The sequence below is a fragment of the Eleginops maclovinus genome, chromosome 2 (assembly GCF_036324505.1).
Source record: "Eleginops maclovinus isolate JMC-PN-2008 ecotype Puerto Natales chromosome 2, JC_Emac_rtc_rv5, whole genome shotgun sequence".
In the NCBI taxonomy this organism is placed as follows: Eukaryota; Metazoa; Chordata; class Actinopteri; order Perciformes; family Eleginopidae; genus Eleginops; species Eleginops maclovinus.
Window position 1 is genome coordinate 17276562 of NC_086350.1, and position 23604 is coordinate 17300165.

General features: G+C 40.1%; 2 protein-coding genes across 3 annotated transcripts in view; both read right to left on the reverse strand.

Annotated features, from left to right (window-relative positions):
* LOC134880063 (ras association domain-containing protein 8-like) overlaps window positions 1-10569 on the reverse strand; it is a 32550-nt gene extending 21981 nt beyond the window's left edge. Inside the window, exons 1-2 of one of the 2 annotated variants that reach the window (XM_063906772.1) lie at window positions 10454-10569; window positions 6165-6288 (exon numbers count right to left, since the gene is read on the reverse strand). The gene's annotated coding sequence lies outside the window, so the exon portion shown is untranslated. The remainder of the gene's footprint in view (window positions 1-6164; window positions 6289-10453) is intronic. The other variant, XM_063906781.1, reaches the window with a different exon arrangement.
* A 1098-nt stretch (window positions 10570-11667) lies between these two features.
* On the reverse strand, window positions 11668-23396 carry lrrc56 (leucine rich repeat containing 56). Its single transcript, XM_063906753.1, has 13 exons — window positions 23296-23396; window positions 22813-22987; window positions 22418-22505; window positions 21791-21851; window positions 20566-20662; window positions 19870-20067; window positions 17247-17424; window positions 16930-17157; window positions 16665-16732; window positions 15699-15841; window positions 14882-15087; window positions 14394-14727; window positions 11668-14249 (listed from the first exon to the last, which is right to left on the reverse strand). The coding sequence occupies exons 2-13, from the start codon at window positions 22972-22974 to the stop codon at window positions 14072-14074; spliced, it is 1941 nt and encodes a 646-aa protein (XP_063762823.1). The 5' UTR covers window positions 22975-22987; window positions 23296-23396; the 3' UTR covers window positions 11668-14071.
* Window positions 23397-23604: the final 208 nt, after the last annotated feature.

The window sequence follows — 23604 nt, forward strand, 5'->3', positions numbered from 1 at the left end:
CAACAAACCTGAAACTTAAGACCGGCCACTGAAAATACACCTGATACCAAGCAGAAGTCTTAATGTAAAACAAAACAAAAAAGTGAACTGTATTATCTGTAACAATGTAAAAGCACACAGTAAATATGCCTGCTATCAGCAGGTACTGTAAATCACAGATCATCTATCAAACATGAAACCAGGATTTAGCAGGTTAAAAGTTTCAAAAATGTTCAATATTTGAGAGTTACGAATAGATAACAAATAATATAAACAAAGATTCACATGAATGCCCTTTTATAACCTTTTTTTTAACAGTGACCAAGATACAGTATGTTCTTAGAAGGAGATTTTACAGCTAAATGCATTGGTCCTCTGTGTTGGACAACCTACTGTAAGACAACTGAATATCAAGAAGAATATCTAACATATTCTGTCAACCAACACTGATACATCCATGATAAGCCAGTATATCAGCCAGGTTGTTATTTTGATCCAAATGTCTAACAAGTGTCTCCAGCCATGCCTAATGTCTCAGAATGTTTGACCATCTAACTGTTACTCCACTTTGTTTGCTTATTTCCCTTGTTTGAGCTAAGGACATTTGATAATAATTACTGAAATAGATATTAACAAATTAAATTAGACTGTCGTGTCAAAAAGGTCAAGGAAAAGTATTTAAAAAACAGCAAGAAGTCACAAGAAATCATAGTTCCAGTTTTAATCCACAACATGGCTCTACATTATTCAGCAGGCCATAGACAATACCATCTTTATCCTTGTGTTAACTTTGTGATTATCTGACGTCAGAATGTATTCTGATCAGACTAATGAGGACATGCAGTCATAGTGCCTAATAACCAGTGTGCACAATGTATAAAGCAGATGTTCTATAAATAGACGTCTTAGATTAATTGCATTAATTTGATGAATTAAATCATGCAAACAAAGTCCAATGTGAAGACTGCTCAGCAGAGCCAGGCTGAGTCACATAGGCCCGCAGAGAGCCAGTCCAAATCTATATGCACTGTTTCACTCTTCTGCCTGTAAAGCAAAGCTTTTGGCACATCTAAGAGCTGTGTTGTCTGACAAATCACTTGAACCACACTGTTGGGGGGGGGGGCCTCCTGAGGCATTGCCAATGTACTAAAGGCCAGTGTGAGAAAGGCCTAGGTGCCGAAGAAGAGTGACATTTTAAAAGCAGCAGAGAAGTACACTTTATGGATTCTGACAGTCTGTTTCCCTTCAGTGGTTGTTTGCTTGTCTATCGTCGGACCCAAACCAAGTTAGTGTGATAGCTTTTGTTGTAAAACATGACTCAGCAGTGGTGACAACAGGGCTGGATTCAGAGTGATGGGCGAGGGTTTTATAATGAGATGTGGATGATTATCAGTCCAGAGCATCCCAGGCTTCTCTGACACCTTCCAGGCATTCCTCAGGGCACCTCCCACTGCAGTGCCTCCCTCATCCCACCCTCCCCTGTCAAACCCCACATATCATCCCTCTTTTTTCTGCGTGACTCAAACATTCTTGCAACCCCCTTTCCACCACCTCCTCCTCCTTTCCTCTTCCCTCTGCATTCAGCTAAGAAAGCTAAAGAAAACAAAGACAAGGTCTTAAAAGCTTTAGGAAACCTGCATTAAGAAGAAATCCTCCCCAATTTTGTACTTTTTTTATCTTTGCTGCACAATGGCTGAAAATGCACTTAACTACAAACTCTAAATGGTTATTCAACTGCCTTCAATCATCACCTACCTCTAAGTTCATTCCTCGACAAGTGATAGTAGGTATAAATTTGCCAAAAGAGCGGCGAGCCAGTCATAACTCTGCTCTGACTAGACAGGAAGATGGCTCTCAGGCTGAGAAATAGACTGGTTGGGTCTGGCAGCAGTTCAATAGGTTCTGGGAGGGGAGCAGAGTGAGGGGAATACATGCTGATAGTGTCTTTGTTGGCCATTATTTACCAAGAATGAATAGCATTAAGTTCTTGCCATGGCTCACCCCTTCCAGTATTCCAAGTTGAAACCCCCACCCCATCTCCTCTCTCTATTTATTCAGGCATTCACTAAAAACAACAGGTGAAAGACAGGTCAACATAAAGCCTGGACAGTGAACGGAATGAGAGCGGCCTACTTTAGCTCTGATTTCAGAAGCCCAAAGAAGTTACACAATCCTGAACTTTTGTTGACATCGGTTTTCAAAGTCATTGCAGGCAACTTAAGGTAGTGATGCTCTGTTTTTGCCAAACATGCCTAAGTATAGCATTGCTGTCTCATTATGGTCAGGCCAATGCTGTTGCTCCAGCAGCATTGGCCTTGTCTTGTGTATCATTATGACAAGCGAGATGGCTTTCCCCAGCAAAGGTAATTGCACTGTTGAGACATAAATATAGCACATCCCACACAACAGACAAAGACTTTTGTTTTCTTCCCAGACAACCTGGCTTAGAATATGATTCATGTTTTGGAAGCAAATGCATGTCACTATATTATCTCCCTGCAAACAATAACAGCTGCTTTGAAAGTATATTTCCAAAGTGAACCTGAGAACAAAAAGATGACAGGGGGACAAAGCGAAAAGGACAGTAGGAGTTGGTAAATTGGGTCATTATTAACTCCTGGTAAACACACTTTGCATTACTGCAAACACTGGAAAGAAAGTTAGACAAACAACTATATAGCTGAGCCTTATTTCTCTCCTCTGAACCATTTTGGATTGCATTAATGAAGCACACAAGAGAATCTTTGTTGACTTTAAGCAGCTTTCAAGTTATCGAGACTTTGGCCGCACTCCTGAGCAACTGTTTCTCTCCCTTTATATTCAGAAGCAGTTTAGACTGGCTCAGGACTACGTTTTTAAAAAGTGCTTTTACGACAAACATGATATTTTTGAGTGCCTGTGTGAAATGCTATTTTTATAAAGCAAAAACATTTTAACCTAAAATCAAAACTGCAATATCTTCCTTCAATGCTTTCAAGTGGTCATTTTGGAACTAGCCAAGTGTCTCATCTCTCATCCCCTCTAGCAAGGCCAGTTGTTTTCATCTTACATTTAATGTAAAGTCTTTCTCTTTTCTTTGAGATACAGCTGTAACATTAGAGTCAAACTGCGCTGCTCTGTTCTGTTCCTATCAGTAAATGGAAACAGGCTACAGCCAACCTTATTGGCACTGGTGTGAAAGTTGTGTCTTTAGTAGGGACCTCAAGTTTTCACTCATGCACAAAAGTGGATGGTATGTTGACAGAGGGGCCTTTTCATTTGTCTCCCTGTCTTTCCGATGGAAGAAGTGCAAGTGAGTCAGGACAAAAAAGGGAATCAAAGTCAACAAGAGGCTCCTGCCTGTGGCCCCACCCCCCTACAAGCCGCAGGTCCTAGCTAAGCTGAGGATTTCTCAGGAGAGACCCAACCCACAGGCTACAACTCTGGTCAATGCACGCCATGTGCACTGACCGAGCAAGGAAACAAAGAGTAGGCGAGATGAGATATTGGCATGTGTGGGGGTTGGTATCGCTGATTTAATGATGATCTCAGTAAAAAACAAAAGCTGGTGGTAGGGGGGCACTGGATGCACAGAAAATGCAAGTTAGGGACAGGGGAGCTATCAGGTGGGAGCAGGTCAGGGGTCGGAGGTGAACAAAAGCTTTGTAAGCCCCACACAGAGCGAGGGAGAGGCCCCCGGGTGCCCTCACTGACGCCCAGTCTGTCGGTCTACATGCCTCCGCCTGTATTTTGTTTGTCTGACAATGTTTTCCAAAATGCGTTTGTCAAGTCTTAATGCCTTTCAATTTGTCTTCCATATTGACTAATATTTCACCCTTGCTTTTCTGTATATTCATTCAAAACAATGTTGACAATCCTTAGTAATTTCAATCAGTTTCCGGGGGAAGGGCTATTCAAACACCTGCAGTAAAAACAGCATTTAAAGCTTTCACTGCCGTGTCTGTCATCTCTCACCTTCAATGGCTCGACCGGGTTAAAGGAAAGCTGGGTTATATAAAGAAAGTCTTTTGTAGCTACTGTTACGACCTATAGGAACACAGAACCACAAACAGAGAAATGTATGTATGCATGGATTTCTCTTATACCATTTACCATCACACATTTTTAGTTCAAAGCAGAGGATATACGCACAACCGATTCTCCAGAACTTCAAGTACAGACACTTGAAGAACCTGTTGAATTTTAACAAAGCCAGTGAGATTGCAATCGCCATCTTTATCAGAGTGGTAGAGAGTCTGAGTGTGTGGTGAAGTGGGCATGTGCATGACACCGAATTAATGACGTACTGTATGTGTGTGTCGGTGGATATGCCAGATTAATAATCAGCGCTGAGACAAAGGCTGTGTGTGTGCAAGTCAGTGCATCTCGCCCACATATCTCCCACATACTCCCCTTCACGTCTGCGTAAAACACTATCAACAGGAATGTTAGGATTGCCGGGTCAGCAGTGATGACATCATGGCAGTCCGTCGGATGCAACAACGAGGCCTCAGCGCCAGTTTCCTCCTGGTTGCATCAGCTGTGTGATACCAGTCTGTGGTTCAATGAAACACACTCCAGCACTGCTTCCTGCTCACTTTATGAGCCTTCAAACATGCAAGGCAGATTAAATTTGGATGTTTAGAACATCACATTAATGATAATTGATTGATTGCCACATCATCTGACCATGCAGCCTTTAGATGCAACTCTGCAAAGTCACGCGAGGTCACCAATTGGTTTGTTTACTATGGTTCTGGCGATATTGTTTTGTTTTTTTAAAGTGACAGCTAAGTACAACCAAACACTGAACAAGACAGGTTTAAGCAACCAAAATGTTCTTCACCTTTTACTTTAACTAACAACAACACCTTGGTAGCAACATGTCAATCACAAGTTTGCCACGCCCAAAAGCATACCCTGATTCATCATCTCTATTACTTTGAATGCTAACATCATTTAACAAATAAACATCCACCATATCGAAAAAGACTTGATTGAATCGATGAATGCATTGGGAAAATGTTTGCTGTGGTAATAAATTAACTGAGAAGTATGGTCATTTTCTTATAGACTTCTACACAATTGGATTAATTTATGCATCCAACGGAATCGCTAGCTGCCGGCTATAATAGAGAAATTAACTTCAGGGCACTTTGGCATTGGCATCACTTTTCAGAAGAGGAGGTTGCAACCTGCCTCAAAAGTCAGTTGTCTCTTTCATTTTAACAAACCCTGCAGCATGACCTCACACAAGACAAGGGCTAATGAGACTCCAGACTCTTTACCTGCTTGAGGTGGTCTGAGGTCAACAGCCAGACACAAATGGCTTTATTGTTTACAAAGAGACGAGAGTACAGCCCGAGGGGAGGAACTAAAAGAAGTATGCATAGGGATTGCATAAGTCCATGCAGCTATTAACATTCTGTGGTTGCATTAGCAGCAAAAATGTAACCCACCCAATCTGCATGACTAAATTGTTGTTTGTAAATATTTGTGTATTCTGAAACTGGCAAACTCTTCTTTCATGTAATTCTTGTCCATGTGAGGGGTCAAGTGTCATCTAACAGATGCTGGTGTGTGTTTGTGTATGGGACTGTGAGTGTGTGTGTGCAAAGGATCCTTCAGGTCATCAGATAAAGTGCACCTGAGGGAGGGGCGGGGTGACTGTTTTCAGTGTTGCCACGGTAACCTAATACATTCGCGACCACCTGGTTGGTGGAGCCCGACAAGGGGTGCAGAGAGGCTACCACTTCAGTTTGTGCCCTGAAGAGCAGAGCGAGGCAGAGAGCGCACACAGCTGTTGAATCTTTCATGGAACATTAAAAAAAAAAGGGACAAAGCGTACTGTGTAACTCTTATTACAGCAGAGAAAAGACTTTGCCTATCTTGTCTGACTTATCTACACATGCTTTTAAATCCTAATCTATCCTGGTTGTTTAAGGGCCATACCATAACAAATGTATAGAATGTGTCCCGGAAAAAACACAGTAAGGAGTGATCACGGTATACAATCATAATGGTTCTGAAAACTATTTCTGACTGATTCATCATCAGAGAACATCACTCACATAAGTTAAACTTGAAAAACTTTAGCAGAACAAGTTTAGCAATGAGCTTCACTAGAAATTATTTTTAAAAAGTTTAAACTCAGTGGGACAAAAAACACTTAATTCTCAACAAACAAGGACATTTATCTCACTCACCTCCCGCAGTCTAATGGTCTCTGTGACTGCCTGCCTGATGAAAAAGGAGAACAGAAAGGAGGAAGAGCTACACAACACTGTCAGTGTCTGTGTGTGTCGTGCTCCGGGCTACCTGATCCACCGCCTGTGGAAGAGACAGAGACAGAGTGACAGAGAGAAACTGGCTCAGAGCAATACAGAGGGGTGGGGGGGTGCAGCTGCAGAGAAAAAGTGAAGTGGTGCTGCCATTCCCCATCTCCCGGGAAACCAACGCGCTCTTTCAAAGAAAACCAGCCAATCGAAAACACCGGCAATTGTGTTCAGACAAAAAGTCACATGACTGCCAAAACACCACTCCCTTTGCACGGAAAATAAAAGAAGATGGTGTTGGGGGGGGCAGGGGGTGGTGGAGTCTGATAAAGAAGGGGGGTGTACAGAGGCAAAAGAAAAACAAACTGAGGGAAAGGAGAAGTAGAGTAGTGGGAGAGAATTTGAGCTGGGTTACAGAGGCAGGGCACAGGTCATCGTGCCTGACCTGTATAAAAGGGAACAGACTGTTTCCTCCTCATCTTCCTCACAGTCCAATTCTCAAAGAAGCTTTGTACCACACAGGTTGACTTTTGCCTATTTCTGCCCGCTTAGAGGAACAATGCTGAGCAGCACAGTGTGAAGCTAATGGCACAGCTCTATATCCAGCATGCACACTCAGACATTTCCTATGCTTTCTTACAAGTTTATATACAGAGCGAAAAAGACCCTGTTCGATCTGTATACAAATCCTAGATAACCAAAGCATTTTACTTAAGCAACAACGTCGGATTTTACACAACTTCTCTTTTAAGTAGATTTATTAGGTGGAATACATTTTGTCAGTGCATATAGGCTATCATGTTTACATGTTCTTGGATGATGGGAATCATTTTTAAAGTTGTAGCCGTACAGCAGATAGGAGGCTGTGGGATAGTGCGCTGATCTTTGGCTGAGTCGAGAGTTGGTTCCAGTCCCACTGCAGTCAGCATGTCGTTATGTCTCTGGGCAAGACACTACACCCAAAATGGCTCCTGTTGGCTTTTTCTACAGTTTTGAATGTATGTAAGTCGCTTTGGATAAACGTGTCTAACCTGACATGTAATGTAATGTCAAGGTTTACATCTATCTTTCTATACCAGTTATTGCTCAATATATCCACAATCTTTAAAAATTGACACATCCTAAACTAGCTACATTTCAAGACCATTTTGTTGAATGCTGCACAAATTAAGTGCAATGAAAAGGAAACACAATATAAATATGAAATAACACAATTGCATGTTTGCAAAATCCCAAAGATTTAGGCAAATTCCGGTGTTTCATCAATTGTTCAGGACTGATGAGACTATTGGCTCTGACAATACTGGTTCAGTTATCTCTCATCCTCTCCGCTATTTATATTCCAACCCCTTAAATCATACCATGACCCCCATTCTGGTCCCTCTTTGTTTGAGAACCACTAGATTACTGGTTAGTGTCATCTTCAAGAAATCAAAGAAGAAGAAGACTCAAAATCCGTATGAATGTTAAGTGTACCGTGAGTTCACCATGCTGGCCTCTGCCAAAGTAGTAAACTAAATTGCAGTGAGGCCTTCCAGCATACTTTCCCAACAGAACAGTGAAACAATACAGTCTAGCAATGTTAGGCAACAGGTTTATTATTCAGACTGATATCACTTGTATTACTTTCTCAGAGATAAACTGAACACTTGAACACAATCATCTCCCTTGTAATACATCGCCTCAACGCCACTAAATTGCCCTACTTCAGCGGTGGCAGGCAGATCTAATTTTCGGAAAAGCATTTACCAAGTGAAAAGAGGCCAAATTACCTCTCCACAGTGTGAATGTGACAGGAGAGCTGATGAGAGAGAGAGCAGGTGACGGAACTGACGATGTCCAATGCAGGGACAGTTACAGCGATGACAAGTCTGAGCCTCCAGCATTGATTTTGTTTTTGCTGGTAATTGAGAGGACTACCTGAGGATTAAAAATACTGTATCAGCTTGTCAATAGATAATAGGCACATTATGGCTCAGGCTTACCGCTTGGTTATTCTTGGAAAAGAAACATGCAATGTGTAGATGACATCTAATCACATGACACTGTAAGCATTCAGCTGTACAACTTCAAGGAACATTAACTGAATTAACAGTACGCAAACTGCTCTGCTTCATTTTAGAAACCACACTCGCCAAACTGCCGTGCAGTGGTGCTATATTTTCTCTTAGGCTATGCAAAGTCCAATATGCAATGCAATACATGGTATCATCGATATAAAAGTTTTCACTACTATTCACATCAGAAAAAAAATAATACATCATTGATAACAGCCATTGCTTAGGATTTGATGATCATAAATACAAAGGGCGTATCTGGCTGCACAATATAAGTATAACACTCCTGTTCATTTGATCTATAGAGGATCTAAGCTATCCTAATGTTCTAAAACTCTATACATTAGTATAAGGGGTGAGAATAGGGTGCTGCTGCAATGATTTAGTGTCTGCGAGATTGCGCTGTGTGTGTGTGTGTGTGTGTGTGTGTGTGTGTGTGTGTGTGTGTGTGTGTGTGTGTGTGTGTGTGTGTGTGCGCGCGCATGTTTGATTCTCAGCTGGTAGACAGGCCTTTATGTTCTCTAGTGCTAAGCAGCTGGACAGATGAGTCACCATGAAGGGATCTCATGGTGCGGAGGGGACAAAGAGGTCAAGTAACTAAACACTACACAGTCCAATTGTTCTCACAGTTTTGATTGTATTCCAGCATTATGACTAGAGGGAGTTTCACATTTATTATTTAAAAAAAACACTAAAGGAACATACTAAAAAACTATTTTGACTGTAGCACTGAGCAAAAATCATTCTCAGAATAAGAAATGGCCATTTGAATATAATTTCCCTGACCATCACCAGGCTTAATCCCTTTAGAGGTTTCTGCATGAATGATCCATTGGATTAAATGGATTAAAGGGAATGTTGTTAAAGATGGCTAATACAAAAATTCAGCAGAACAGCAACCTATGAGACACGGAAGACCCTAAACACTTGTGGAAAAGCATTATGCTTTCCAAAGACATGCAGTATGATGCCAGGAGCCGATACCTAGAGGCCCCAACAACTATTAACAAAGTTGATCTTTCACGTGTGGTCAATTGGTAATATCGGAAAGATAAAGAAAGAGGAAGAAAACTAAATTATACAAAGGAAGTTGAAGTAAAGAGGTACAAAAAACTGATAAATGGAGGAAGTAACAGACAGAACAAAAATCCTCAGGGTCTAACCAGAAAAGGAAGAGACAAATATGCATCGTCAGATAAAAAACTGGACACGGAACAGCTAGACAGGTAAAAAAAATACAGATATTTGATGAACAAATTGTTACATGTTTTAATGGTAATGATATTGCATATATGCTAAATATCTTTGTTTATGCTTTTTAAATAAGTGCATTCAGAATATGTTTTGTAAATAAATACTACTCCACGCTTTAGGATGCTGTTTGGGGTGTTTTGGGGGAAGACATATGTAAATGAATGTGAATTACATGGCAAACTCCAGGTGTTCTCAAAGGCTAACCTAATCCACAATGGTAATGCAGCAAAAAATGCAGTACTACTTATGAAATGTTTGAAAATAATATTTCCCTTAACTGCCAACCATTTAATTGTGTAGTAAAGAGTATGGGTGTATTGAGACGTCATTATATAAACACCCCTTTAATTGCAAATTCAATGCAAAATACAAATATGCTTACACAATTCACACATTGATGATGATGATGATGATGATGATGATGATGATGATGATGATGATGATAAAAAGTATTTGTGATGTTCCTGTGATAACCTCGGCTATTGCTTTTTTCATCAAACTTAACTTAAGCTTGATATTAAAAGTGTACCTAAACTAAAAAAGTGAGTTATTGAATACTTGACATGTTGGCAAAACATCAACAAGCCTACATGTTGAACATATTTGGGTGTTGAGTTCACTATGCTATGAACTATTCGATCACTTTTTCACATAAGTGTCTTTCAAATAACGTGTTCACGTAGTCAATTAAACTTAATAACACAAAATTAAGTTCAACGACAATTTTTTTACGTAACGTGTGCTTGCTAAACAACAGAGCCAGTGAGAAAGTTATGTATCCACTTTATCGCTAGCCTTCAACCCCCCTGCAGGTGCAGCGCCGCGGGCACACTGGCGAACACTTGTTGCATCGCTCCAAAACATTGCAATGTCACCATAATGCGGAAGAAAACAAAAGAAACAACTTACAAGTGATTTAGTAGTCGATCTTGTCACGACGGACATCTGAGCATTTCATCCTTTAGTCCAGTCCCCGTCGTCAAGTCCGGTGGTATCAAGCCAGACAGGAAATAGAAATAACTAAGTTTCCGGTCAGTAGTTTCAAATTAAAAGCATGTAGTTAAATATTTTTTCTGAATGATGATAACAAAAAACGTTATATATACAAAGAAATACTAATTATTTTTTTTTAAATAACATGAATAGCCTGTTTATACAATAAAATCCCATTAAAAAAATATCAAGCACTAAAGTCATGGCAACAGCATACACTAACAAAAGAGGGGCAGTGACTTGGGAATTTAGCGCTTGGCTGTTATGACCTTTATACGGTATATCATTGACAAAAAAGTACTGGTACATTGGCAGCAGTGGATTTCATGTGATGACAGTTAATGAGAACAGTAAGGCACTTGTGGCTATTACCCTACAGGTAACTGATCAGTCAGCAGTTAGATTACATTGAGGGATTATCTTTTGGATATTTTATTTATAATATAAGATTACACCTTGAGGTCCAAACTTCTTGCAGGTCCCAGGCTAAATCTGAGATGATCTGAGATGTTCTGCAGTTGACACCATTTATAGAGGCCATGAGGAGATACAGTCTGAAAAAACTGATGCAGGGAGTGTTTTCTTTAAAACACAACATGTTACTGCCTGTGTTTTAGCTATGACAAGGGTGACATGTTAGAAACAGGAGGTGCTAATTTCATCTCAAAGCACTTTTATTTTATCACATAGCACTGTAATGAGTATATTCAGTTTCTAACAAAGGAACCAAAAACATCCAAGTTTTAAGTTTGCCAAGGGCATACTTTGATTTACTGGAATGCTTTACTTGGTTGCTTTTTCATTCTTTAATACATGCCTTGGCCTGAAACATGTCTAAGCTTAAATTAGGTGCTGAAAAACTAAATACTCATAAAAGTTGAAATCATATAATCACCTACTTATTTTAATCACTGAAAAAATTCCTGTCTGCAATGTTTCACTGTGCCGGGCAGCACCCTGAATCATTGAATCATGTTGATGGGGAGACATGAAGTTTTGCCAACATATGTAACACCAACAATTTAAAATCATTGCTCTTAAACAAGTCTATCTCAGGAGAAATTTAAAAAAGGAATCGCTCAGCAGAAAACTACAACAGTTGTGTGTGCATTGTTCTTGAAGGTTGGATTGTTAAACATTTTATTTAAAGAGTCATCTTCTTCCTAAAAGCAAGATACTGGAAAATTGATGGAAACAATATAATTATGGTATAATTGTGATAGAGTAAATGTAATTAACTTTATGCATTATTTTTTTTTACCATTATGGAATGCAATGTCTGCATATGGTTGGGAATGGTCAATGGAAAAAAATAGTTATGGAGAAAAAAATAGTTATGGAGCCTAAAATCTTGCATGGATTGGAATGTTCCTTGTTGCAGCCTGTCTGAACTCATACTATAGGTATTTCCAGTAACAACACATGCAAAGAAAATTACTTTTCAGAAATCAAAACAAGGAGGAAGCTGTAAAGGATTGTAAAGTGAAATGTCTGTACCCTTTCAGTCACAAAGTGAAGTGTTTAAGTGTGTTTCTGTTCTGTCTTTTCCCTGTAATTTTCTGTAATAATTGATTCACACCTATCTTATTATATACAGTTGGAACAAAAAGGAGCAGTATTTCATCTAAGATGATTATTATATCAATATCCTGTCAAATGATGGCGTTGATCTTTTGGGAAATGCCACTACAACCTACTCATAATTACATTTTTAATTGAATCACATAAACCACATCTTATTCACAGCATGTGTTGACACAGTTTATTCCACTTCAGTCTGACAGAAATATACATGTGTATTTATGACAGGGAGGGACTTCCAGTATTTTGCTGCTTTACTATCCATCATTTTTGCTTTAATAAAGCTTTCCTTTTTTTAAAAAAAACAATCATCTCTGGAGAAACAGTTGCACAACGCAAACTTTAGGAGTAGTGGCACTGTGGTTCTACAGTTGTCTTTTTAATAAAATTTTGGGCGAAAAGAATACTGAGAATGTTTCATTACATGTGAGATCATGCAAGGAACTAGTTTTTCTTTACAATCAGATTTCTTAAACTTCTAATAGCATTTACCATCAACAAGCCATTTAGAGGGGGAAAAAAGCACTTTTGGTTTGTCTTATCATCTGGTAATAACTGGGGAGAGGAAGAAAGCTTCTCACAGGCCAGATGAGGTCCCAACCAGCTGTGAGAATCATCCCTTTCAGTAAAATTACAAGACAATTTAGAAAGAGTAGGTGGACACTTTCCCACCATAAAAGCCCATTCTTTTCCTACCACTCTCCTCCATCTGTGTCTTGAAACGTGACAGCACCAGTAAAATGAGAGCGTGAGTGACAACACCTTAGAGGGGCAAAGCGATGCTGCAAATTAAGGCATTCCTGCGGGCTTATCGAAGGTGTTACAGCAAAGTGATGGAAAGACATGCTAGGGCCTGTCATGGCTGAGTGGATATGCACACACCCTACATTTTTGTGCCTGTATATATGTGTATGTCTGTATGTATATGCAGTATATATATTGCCTTACACCTTGCAGTGCCTGAAGAACTAATACAATTATAGATATGGCTGCCTCTCTAGTCCTCAATCGCCCAAGCACTGTACTGTATGTCTCAGGACAAATTCAGTCAGAGAGTGTCCTTCATGGTGCAGAGGATCGGTAATTTCCCATAGCATTAGGAAAACAACAGGATATGTCACAGTTACACAGAATGACTCTTAGTGGACTGTATTTGCTACACTACATCATTCTTGTTGTGTATCAGTCAATACATCATCTCTTGTATTGTATTGTGTTGTAAGTGTGCAGGGTTGCAAATGCTTATTCAAAATCTATGGATGCCTCCTTAGATATGAACAAGTCAACAAAATGAAATAATTTTGAGTTTCAAGGTTGTGGATTTGAAGAATTTGTTTGACCAAGGAGGTTGAGACAATGGAATGAGTTTTTGATTTACATAAATGATTATAGATAGTGCCCTCAAGTGGCGAGATTACACTGTTACACCATGAATGTCAAGACACTCAATGTCACTGCAGGACATTTTGGATAAAGTTATCCTTTACAATGTATTAACCTTACGGTTCAGAAAATTAAAATAATATAGAGACACAAATAAATTGGGTTAAACAAAAGATGGCATTTGAGTTCTATGTAAGTTGATTCAACCTGAGAATTGCAAATGTACAGGATTACTAACATCCCCTTTATTTTTCATCACGCTCATTTAGCCTTTATAAAGGAACCAGCATCTCAGAGGATGCTGGAGGACTAGATGGATAATCTCAGTGCTCCAGTAACAGTGTTTGTATTGCTCAATTACTTATGTTAAAGGAATGTGATGGTGAGGTGTGTTGTCCACTACCAACATTTCTTGGGAATGCTTTTAATGTCTTATAGATCCTGAGTTAATTCAGAGCATGTTAGTGAGGAAATAAGGGGAATGACCCTTAATAGCCTCCCTCTATTCGACCACTCTGATCACTGATCAACGATCACTGGCCAGGCTCCAAACATCTGCCCACTTTGGTGTCAGTCTGGGTGTGAGCTCCCCCTGCAGGGCGGGTGTATGTGGTGCTGCTGATGTTTCTGCAGAGCTGCCCTCGCTGTGTGAGGGCGAGTTATCGCTGGTCTGTCCAACGGTTTGGACATCTGAGGAGTTTGAAAAAGCTTCCTGCCAGAATGTATATTGGATATGTCCATCTGTCCACTGAAAAACAGAACACTTGTTTTAGTACCACCCATCAATAAAGTCAAACTGTTTGAGATTGTATCTAAAACATCAGTTTAGTTCTCACTTAAATTGCAATTTTTACAAAAACGAGTGTTACCAAAACCTTTAAAAATGCCATACCATGAATCCGAGAGCCCTTTACCCAGGGCACTTGCTAGAGGTGGGCCGGGTTTGTGTGCAGGCAGGAGCATCAGCTGCTGGACCCTCTGAAATGCCAGGTCTGTGTCTCCTGTGGCTGCATCTGACCCAGAGAAGCGCCCTAATCTGCTCAAATCAGGTAAATTTTCCGAAGTGGTATGGCTGAGTCGCAGCCTTCGTGCGCGGACCCCTGTTGGCTTTTTCTGCATACCAGTGCTTAGTGTGGCACTGAGAGGGGGGGAAGGGTACAGCGTGGTGTCTGGGGACAGAGACAGTCGAGCAACCTCAGCGGATAAAGCTTCTCCATGATGCAGGTCTGGAAAACAAAACATTACGAAAGGTTTAGTAACTGCCACTACTCCATGTAACCTAATGGTTTGTCATTTGTTATGGCTTTGTTTTTAATCCAGATGTTATCGTGGAGATATGATCACCATATATATGTTCATTAGGGGAATTAGGGAATTCACCTGGAGAAAGAGACCGGAATGAGGAATCTGGTGAGGCAGTATCTCTGCTGTCACTATGCTTCCCTGCTCCATCTTCTTCCTCACTACTGTCATTCGTTGCACAGCCAAAGCCTTCTTCCTCATCATCATTGTACCCTTCCTCTTCATCACTATGCAGAATAGCCAGGACCTGTGGCAATCTTTCTGTATCTCTGGCCTGGAGACGCCTGAAAAATTGTAGAGAGATGTTTAGTTTCATCCACCTAAAGTCCTGGGAAGGCAGGTTGACAGCCAAAGCAAGGACCAAACTAGATCCTAACCAATCCTAGGTAGTACAACATTTTGCAGCTATTTAGGCGTTTTTTCCTGATTATCAGTCAAAATGTCCTCATGGTTTGGAAATTAAACATATTGAACATTTGCTGATGGCGCCGTGCTAGGTGGCAGCCTGTTGTAGCAGCTCCCTGTGTTAACTAGACACTGTCTATCTGTCAGACAGTTTATAGATTTTTTATCTTCACGGTCAACTGCATATATCTTTATTCTTTACTCACTAATGCTGGTTTATTTCTTTTATTTCTTTTGAGATGTTTATATTTTAGAATTGTTTATTTCTACTCTTTTAATTTCTATTTATGTGGAATGCCTTGTTTTGTTTTATGCTGCTGCAACAAAAATGTTTGGCTGGTTTGTTATCAAAGAACATCTTATCTTATTATCCTAATTGTGATCCATGTGTCTATAGTACATTTTCTGGAGAAAGACATTAAAATGTAGTTTTAATATCATTTTGTATATTTCCAGTCTTAAGTCAGTAATGTGTGTAGGGTGTTCGTACCTGCTGTTCAGCTCCCTCCAAGATCTAAGCTCAGCAAACACATCGACGCGTTCTCTAACATCTTGCTCCTCAAGGTCGTAAGAGTGTTCTGGTACATGGATGGGGAGGTCACGGGGCGAGAAAGTAGACCTGCTGGGTGCCGTCTATAAGGATAAAGAGAGGGACAATGAGGGGCAGTAGAGAGGAAGTTAGGAAACAAAACAGAATAAAAGCCTAAGAGTGGGCTGCATTAGTAATAGATAGTAACTGCCGGACAGCGAGGGAGAATACAGTGAGCGACAGCGTGTACACTTTATACCAGTATGACAGATAACATGTGGTGGGCAATGAAAGCCCAATATCTCAAGCTGCTCCGACACCGTTGCACCCTTCACACATCTCCAACCGTTTGTGTCCACCCAACCACCGTGCCTCTCAGGTTTCTGTCCTCTTGTTAATAATTAGCCCCTTCTGGTTATACTGTCAGGACATTATAGAGAAGAGCTGATGGTGTCAGATGGCTATAATGGCCTGTGCAGGTCCATAAAGATTGATGTTCCTCCACACGCACACACTCTAAATGCTTGACTAGCTGGGAAACTGTACTCAAAAAATGATACATTGGTATAGGTGTTAGAGATCTGATAAACAAAAGTAAATCAATGTTTTTTTCTTTGTAAATGAAGCACCACAGTGATACAGAGTTAATAAATAAATGTAAAAAAACGTGTGTCCCTTCCCCTCATTTCTTTCTCTCTCATACTTATTATTCATCCACCATCTTTTCTCTTCCACTTTTTCCCTTTCTTTCTTCACCTCCTCACCCTCACATTGATCCCCACCCATCCTTTATACCATGAGCTTTCACAGGGTAAATATAAATTGGGAAATGCTAGGTAGAGAAGTTTCAGAAGAGATCTGTGTTTCTAGGAACAGGATGTTTTTGTAGTGATTTAGTTGTTCGTCCTTCTTACAAACACCACCTACCTTCAACTTTTCTCGCCTCGACCGAATGGCCTGGACTGGGTTTCCGCAGAACAGAATCTTGCCAGCTCCTTCAGAAAGCAACAGATTAGATTAGAAGTATTTCAGTAAATCAAACAGTCCTCTTGGTGGCAGTGTGGAGTAAAGATTGCAAATTGATCTGAAGCCAAAAGAAAAGAAATATAAGGATGATGAAACAATGTGGCTGGATGTTGAAAATAACAAATTAGAAACATCAGTATAAAAAACAGCCATTAAAGGGCCTCACCATGTGTCAGGATGCTGGTTTCTGCTTCTGTGGCTAGGTTTGAGTCTGCAGAACCAGGGCGGGACCCTGGAGGGGAGAGAACTCCAAGCCTTGAAGCTGACATGGGTCTGGAGCCAGTTTGGGGCCTAGAGTCTGCTGAAGAGAGGGGCCAGACGCAGGAGAGACTGGAGGCAGGGCGCTTGGCTGAGCCGGGTCTGCTGTAAGGACATGCATTGTCTGCTGTTTCCTCTATAAAGACAAAAGTGAGTGACACATTCAACAAACAGCAGGTTGTCGTCCCCTGAATGAATCAACAAATAACACAACAATACACACACCGTCATCAGCAGCAGCCCGAGAGGGGTTGCAGTCTCTGATGGAGTTTCGGAGAATGGCCCAGTCCTCTCCCATGGTGCTGCTGCAGCTCAGCCCGTCCTCCTCTACCCTTGCATCGTCTAGGTAACGCAGCTGAGGGATCAACTCCCTCACTGCAGCCCGATAACTATAGTCTGCCATCTGTTTGTAAGGGAGGAACGATAATAGAAATGTATGTGACAGGTGTTTTAAGAGACAATCAAAGAAGAAATAAATAATATTAGTAAGAAAGTGTGACCTTAGTATTCATACTCAACACAACAAGTGAAACACAACATACATGCTGTTTAGTTTCACTCTCTTTAAAGTGGCTGATCCATTGTGCTACGTAGACATATTTATCCCGGTTTAATGGCATGTAATCTTTTGTGTATGAAAAGTCACAAGTGCATTATATACCTTTTTTTCAGGATTGCCTTTAAAACTCAAGTTCCTGCTGTCGGTCTTAATGTTGTTTCAGTTTATGTGATTCAAGATTCAACGGTTTTATTATAAGACGCACAGTGGCTGCAGTGTAGTTATGGCAATGAAAATCTTAGGTCCTGAGCTCCTCAAACAATTATATATAGGACATAAGACAAAATAAAAAAGTAGTGCAAAGGGAAACAGAGAAGAATACTTTTGAATAAAATAGTGCAGGTTATGTTGCTAGACCAGTCTACAAGAAGTTAACTATGTCCATGTCAGAAAAAGGAATACATACAATAAGCTAAATGATGCAGAGAATGTTGAAAGTAAATGCAGGATTCTATGTGAATAGAAAATAAAATATAATATAATATATGTGCCAGGGACAATTAAATTAATTCAGTAAATGCAGTATTCAGATCTGTGCTAGACATATCCACTTAATGATGATGTATGATACTTGACAAAACTTAATTGGGAAAACAGTGTTATGCTTAATCTTTTCAGCTTATAGGGGATATTGTAATATCCCCTATAGAGGATAACGTGAATTATTGAGACTTTCCGAAGTATTTCTTTTTACAATCAACAAATCCATAATAGCAGTAAAAAGGTTTGATGGTTTTAAATGTGTGTAAAGGGAAGTTAACTTCTCTGATAGAGAGAGAGTCCAGTAAATTGCTGAGCTCCAATAAGAACTCGGCACCATTGCCCTTCATCAAACCACACAGATGCAATGAATGAAAAAGAGAGTTAAGGCCTGGCATGGAGAAAAGGAATGAGAAAAGAGGAGGAGAATGAGGGCTGGGTGAGAGGAAGCGGATGTGTGTGTGTTTGTGTGTGTTTGATAGAAAGAGAGTGAGAAAGGGCAAGAGGAGTGATAGTTTGGCAAGAGAGCAAATCCAAGAACCCCTCAGTCACTACAAAGCACAGGCCTAATGCATATTCAGCTCAGCATCTCCCCTCATTGGCCTAGTTTCCTAATTAATGCTCTGCTGGCGAGTGTAAATAAACACATTCACAGTGGCCCAAAAACTCAGCACACTGTCTCGAATCAGCAGAAAGTGGAAAAGCAGCTTCCATGGTGCGCTGCTTAATGCAAAATGTATTGGCAAGTTTTCAAGTAGATAAGATAAGTTATACTTCATTGATACATAAGTGGGATCTTTTTTCGTCACAGCAGATTGTAAACAAGGTATTGCACATAGTGTGAACATGAAAAAGAGTAAAAAATAAACAACACAAAGAGATAAGTCTGTAATTCTGAAATACAGCATTCTGTCTGTGTAATTACGACCTATGTTTGGTTATTTTGATTCCTCCTGCTGTGTAGGTGTCTAATCTGATGTGTTGAAGGCCCAAATACAGAGCGGCGAGATCACAAGGATACTTTCATGTCTCAGCGCACGCTAATTACATTTCGGGCATTATCTGACAAAGCCATGAGGGCGGACAGCCTGCTGGCCCGGGAGAGAGAACTAACTGAATGATACCTGCATGAGAACCACAAGTTGCATTTTCATGTTGGCTTTAACAACATCCAGGATTTTAAAGTGGTCATATGATTAAAAACGTTTAATGTTCAATCCACAAACTGTGGCATGAGACAACCCAACTTTTTTTTTGTGGGATGCCTCAGTAAAAAAACATTTGATTCAACAAGCCATTTAGATTTGGCTTCGCTTTCTATGTCGCATGCAGACTTATAAGCATCTGAGTATCTCTCCTCATGGCTTGAGAACTAATTGCAGAAAATAATAATAAAAAAATTAAAAAATGTTACTTACACACTTTGTTCAGCAGGATAGTCTCCAAATATTAACACTACTTTTGTCCTCAAGAAAAGTCAAATGCTTAGTAAATTTAGGCTTAGAATACACCGCATGAAATTACATCATCAGCACTAAGCTAAAGGAAGACTCATGTTCGGCATCTTGATGTTTAGCCGTCTCATTTAGCCACTTGTTAGCAACCGCTGTTTTTATTACAAATAGAAGCTTCAGACTGTTGCTATGTCGTAGCACAACATGTTTAAACTTGTGTTGCCACAGAATACATTTAATCCAGATAACTATTGACTTTGAGACAAGGGAAATGGAAATCCTAAAAGGACGGCTTCATTGTATTGCTGCATTGTTATATTGTGGTAGAAATAATTTGATCAGATTGTTACACTACCTGTTTGGAAGCGAGGTTTGGGTGCACACACACAGGGTTTCCCTCCAGGGTGAGTGTCTGGAGATTGCCACACAACCCCAGGTACTGAATCTGGACCAGGTCATCCACATCATTCCCTTCCAGATCCAACAGCTGCAGGTTCTCCAGCATGCCCGCCTGACTCAGGTCCGACACGTTGTTATAGGCAAGGTACAACTCCTGGAACAGAGCGAATATTTTAACAGCGGTGAAGAGATTGGTAGAGGGGAAGATAAGGTAATAAGGCAGGAATTAAAGGCAACAGTTGTGGGATTTTGATTAAAAAAAACAATGTAAAGAATCAAACTAAAATCTCAGGTCTCTAATTGCTAATCAATCTTATCATCGTTTCTTCAGAATTCAGAATATTTCCTGTATTTAAATATATAAGAGGACATTTTTTTTTATTATTCTCTCAATTAATCAACCACATTTTAATTATTCAACCCAATATCAGAAATTGCAGTTTTGTCTAAAAGGGCTTTACAAGATGTACAGCATAAAACACCACAAATAATGGGGAGAGCAACAGAGGAGTGATCCGTCTCCTAGGCCGGACAGACATGCAATAGATGCCGTGTGCTCTACATGCTCATTCTTAAAAACTGAGTAGTGCAAAAATTAGAACTTATTAATTTCTCCCCAACACAGAGCCTTTTTTTAATTATTCAGCTCCACCTTTAGAGAGGACAAAGTAGAAAGGCCATCTAGGTCTTGTAGGGAGCAGCGAGACATCCACAGCACCTGCAGATGGGATAGGGTGGTTCCCAGGTCTCTAAGGAGACAAAATAGAACAAACTTGATTTAGAGGCAGGGAAGGGGTGTTACACAACACAGTGAATCATGGGAAAGGCTATCCAGTCGCTTGGCTACTGAAGTTCGAAGCTCTTTTCTCTCCCCCAATCTGCAGGCCACTCCTCTGCCTCTCGCTTGTCTCTGCAGCACAGCCGTACTCTAGAGCACCATCTCAGTCCGTGTTTCTACAGCTCCTCAACACCCTCTCCACTACAGCTCCCACAGCACAGAGCAGGAAATGCTATCAGAGGCAGCGCACGTCCGGCTGGCTCTGCTCCACTACTCTCAGGGTGGAGCAGACAGCTGCCTATCTTACTTTTCTTATCCCTCAGTGGTCTCTCGGGTAACAATTCTCTACCTGTCCTGTTCGGAACATTTACAAAGTGTGTCATCCTGCAGGTTTATTACTTTTCATCAAAAGTAGGTGAATGTTATCAAATTGGTCGGACACCACATATAACCTGCATATTTCCTGTCTTTTTTGTCTGAGTAGACAAACGTGAAAGCTGATATGCCACAAACCTGCCGTTTCTTATTGTGAGACAGGTGGGTGAACCTGTTCTCAATGTGTTTTAGCTCTAAGACTGTACTGAACACCTTTGCTGGTGTCGGTTTTACAAGCAGCAACATGTATCTTACATACAGACACACTACATACTGTAAGTCCCTGTTGGAAAATCAGGGGGACCAACAAAAAAAAAAAGACACCTATTTTTCCTCTTACCTGTTCTCTTTTTTTATCAACCTCAAATGTTTAACTGCGTGTTACCTAATGATAGAGATATAAGCTGCAGAGATGTCTGCCTTTGCTTAAAATATAATGGAACTAAATGGCTTGTATTGGTCAAAGCACCCATAAAAAAAAAAAAATGTAAAAGACTAAACAGCAATATCTTTTTCCATTCAATATGATTCAGTCACTCAAAATAATGGACAAACGTTATTGTGTATTTTGGTAACGCTCAACTTAGCACCATATCTCATTGTTGGTTTCAAGATAAGAAGCTTTTGGGAGTATGTAGTATTCTATGAGGTAGATTTCCCTATAATATGAGTGTGAATGTGTGTGTTCTCATTTTAAGAATACACTTATATACTTTACACTTACCTTACTGACACAATTGTGCTGTTGTTCATTTTGAGCTGCACCAGCTTGGGCAAGTAAGCACCTGCAAGATGATTAGATAAAGAAAGCTATTTCAATCACCAAACATGTAACAGTGGGCTGATTATCTATTGAGTTTTCAACAAACTTGTATTACTTCTAAATGTACTTTTTCAGGCCTTTGACAAGCTAAGAGTAGGAGTACTTAAAGGGACAGGCTATGCATTACTCACACGTGCACAGACACTGCTCTGTCATGCTTGCACTTGTTGTGCAATCTACAATTTTCTGAGGACAAAGGTGAGCAGAAGGAAAATGTTCTTCCAACATTATCAGCTCAGTCATCCTGCACTGAGGTTGGCACACCGGAGAGGAAATCAAGAACGGATAGGTTCCGTGCGTCATAGCAATGTTTCTATTGGGCTCTTATCCAGTTCTGGTTCATGATTACCTATGTGGTCATTCAAAGTGTATATCATGAATCATCATTGTACAGAGAGTAAGAAACGTAATGTCTGTTTTTTTTTATTTATATTTAAATGTAATTGGAGTTACTAAGTCTGTGATCCCCAATGAGTACCCACACAAACTTTGTACATGGTTTAAAATATTGATTTATGTCTATCTTACCAAAGTTACCCAGTGTGTTTTCTTGTGTGTCCACGCAGATCTCCAGTGAGGTAAGGTGAGAGAGGTCCTGAGATCCACACAGCAATTTCTTTGAGGGACAGAAATGAAGAAAGCGTTTCAAGTGCCTATTATGCTCATTTTCAAGTGTCATTATATTAAATATTATATATATATATGTTGATTTTGTGCCTCTACGGGGGGATTTTGTGTTTACTCAAAGTTTGTTGCATCAACATTTACCTTACACACCTTTGACTTGCCTATGACTTGATTAACAGTCATGCCTATTAGTAACATAGACTAACCACATGTAACATACAGAGAAAATGAAAAACATAGTGTACTGTTGGTGGGATAAACACTGACAGTATCCATAAGCACTTCTGCAAATTTACCAGCTTCTCTGGAGAAAGGGAAACATCTACTGCTTCTGCATCCTCACATGGTTTTGTTGCAGGAGTTGGGTTGATGGGGCCTGATCCACTCAGCTCAGTAACAAGTACCCGAGCTGTGCCAGGCCGGACTTCCTTAGGCACAGGAACCTGACAGCAACTCATCTCTCACGGGAACCTGAAATGGACAAGATGGATGTATAGGAAATAATCATCTATGCATATACTCTATTTACTCCATTTTGGACACAGTAAAATACATCTTGGTCTAAGCAAACGCGAAATCACATGTAATGTCATAAGGTATTTGATCTAGCTTAGCTTTATCCTACTCGCGTTAAATTAGCTCACAAACTAGCATAACTGCTATGGTTAATAGTTGACAAATGCGGGAGGCAAAATAATAATATCATATGTTAAGCTGAACCCAACCACATGTACTTTAAACGCAATATTATAATAAATATTTAGATAGTTCATATTTACCTGTTGCAGGAAACTGCAGACTAAACATACACATACATTTTACAGACTGAGAACACTTAAATTAGAAGCAAAAGTTTGCTTGACAACCAAATACGACTTCCTGGAAACGGCACTGAGAGACCCGTGGCTCCCTGGGATATGTAGTGCACATTTTACATAAACAATTAGCGCATCAGTGAAACTCTTGACGTTAACGCTTAACTGATCGCTATCTGTTGTGTTACTATCATCAAAGATTCATTTATAAGCATCTGTTTCTACTACAAAAGCCTTAACCTACCTACGCTTGTGTGGTGCTGCCTTCAAATG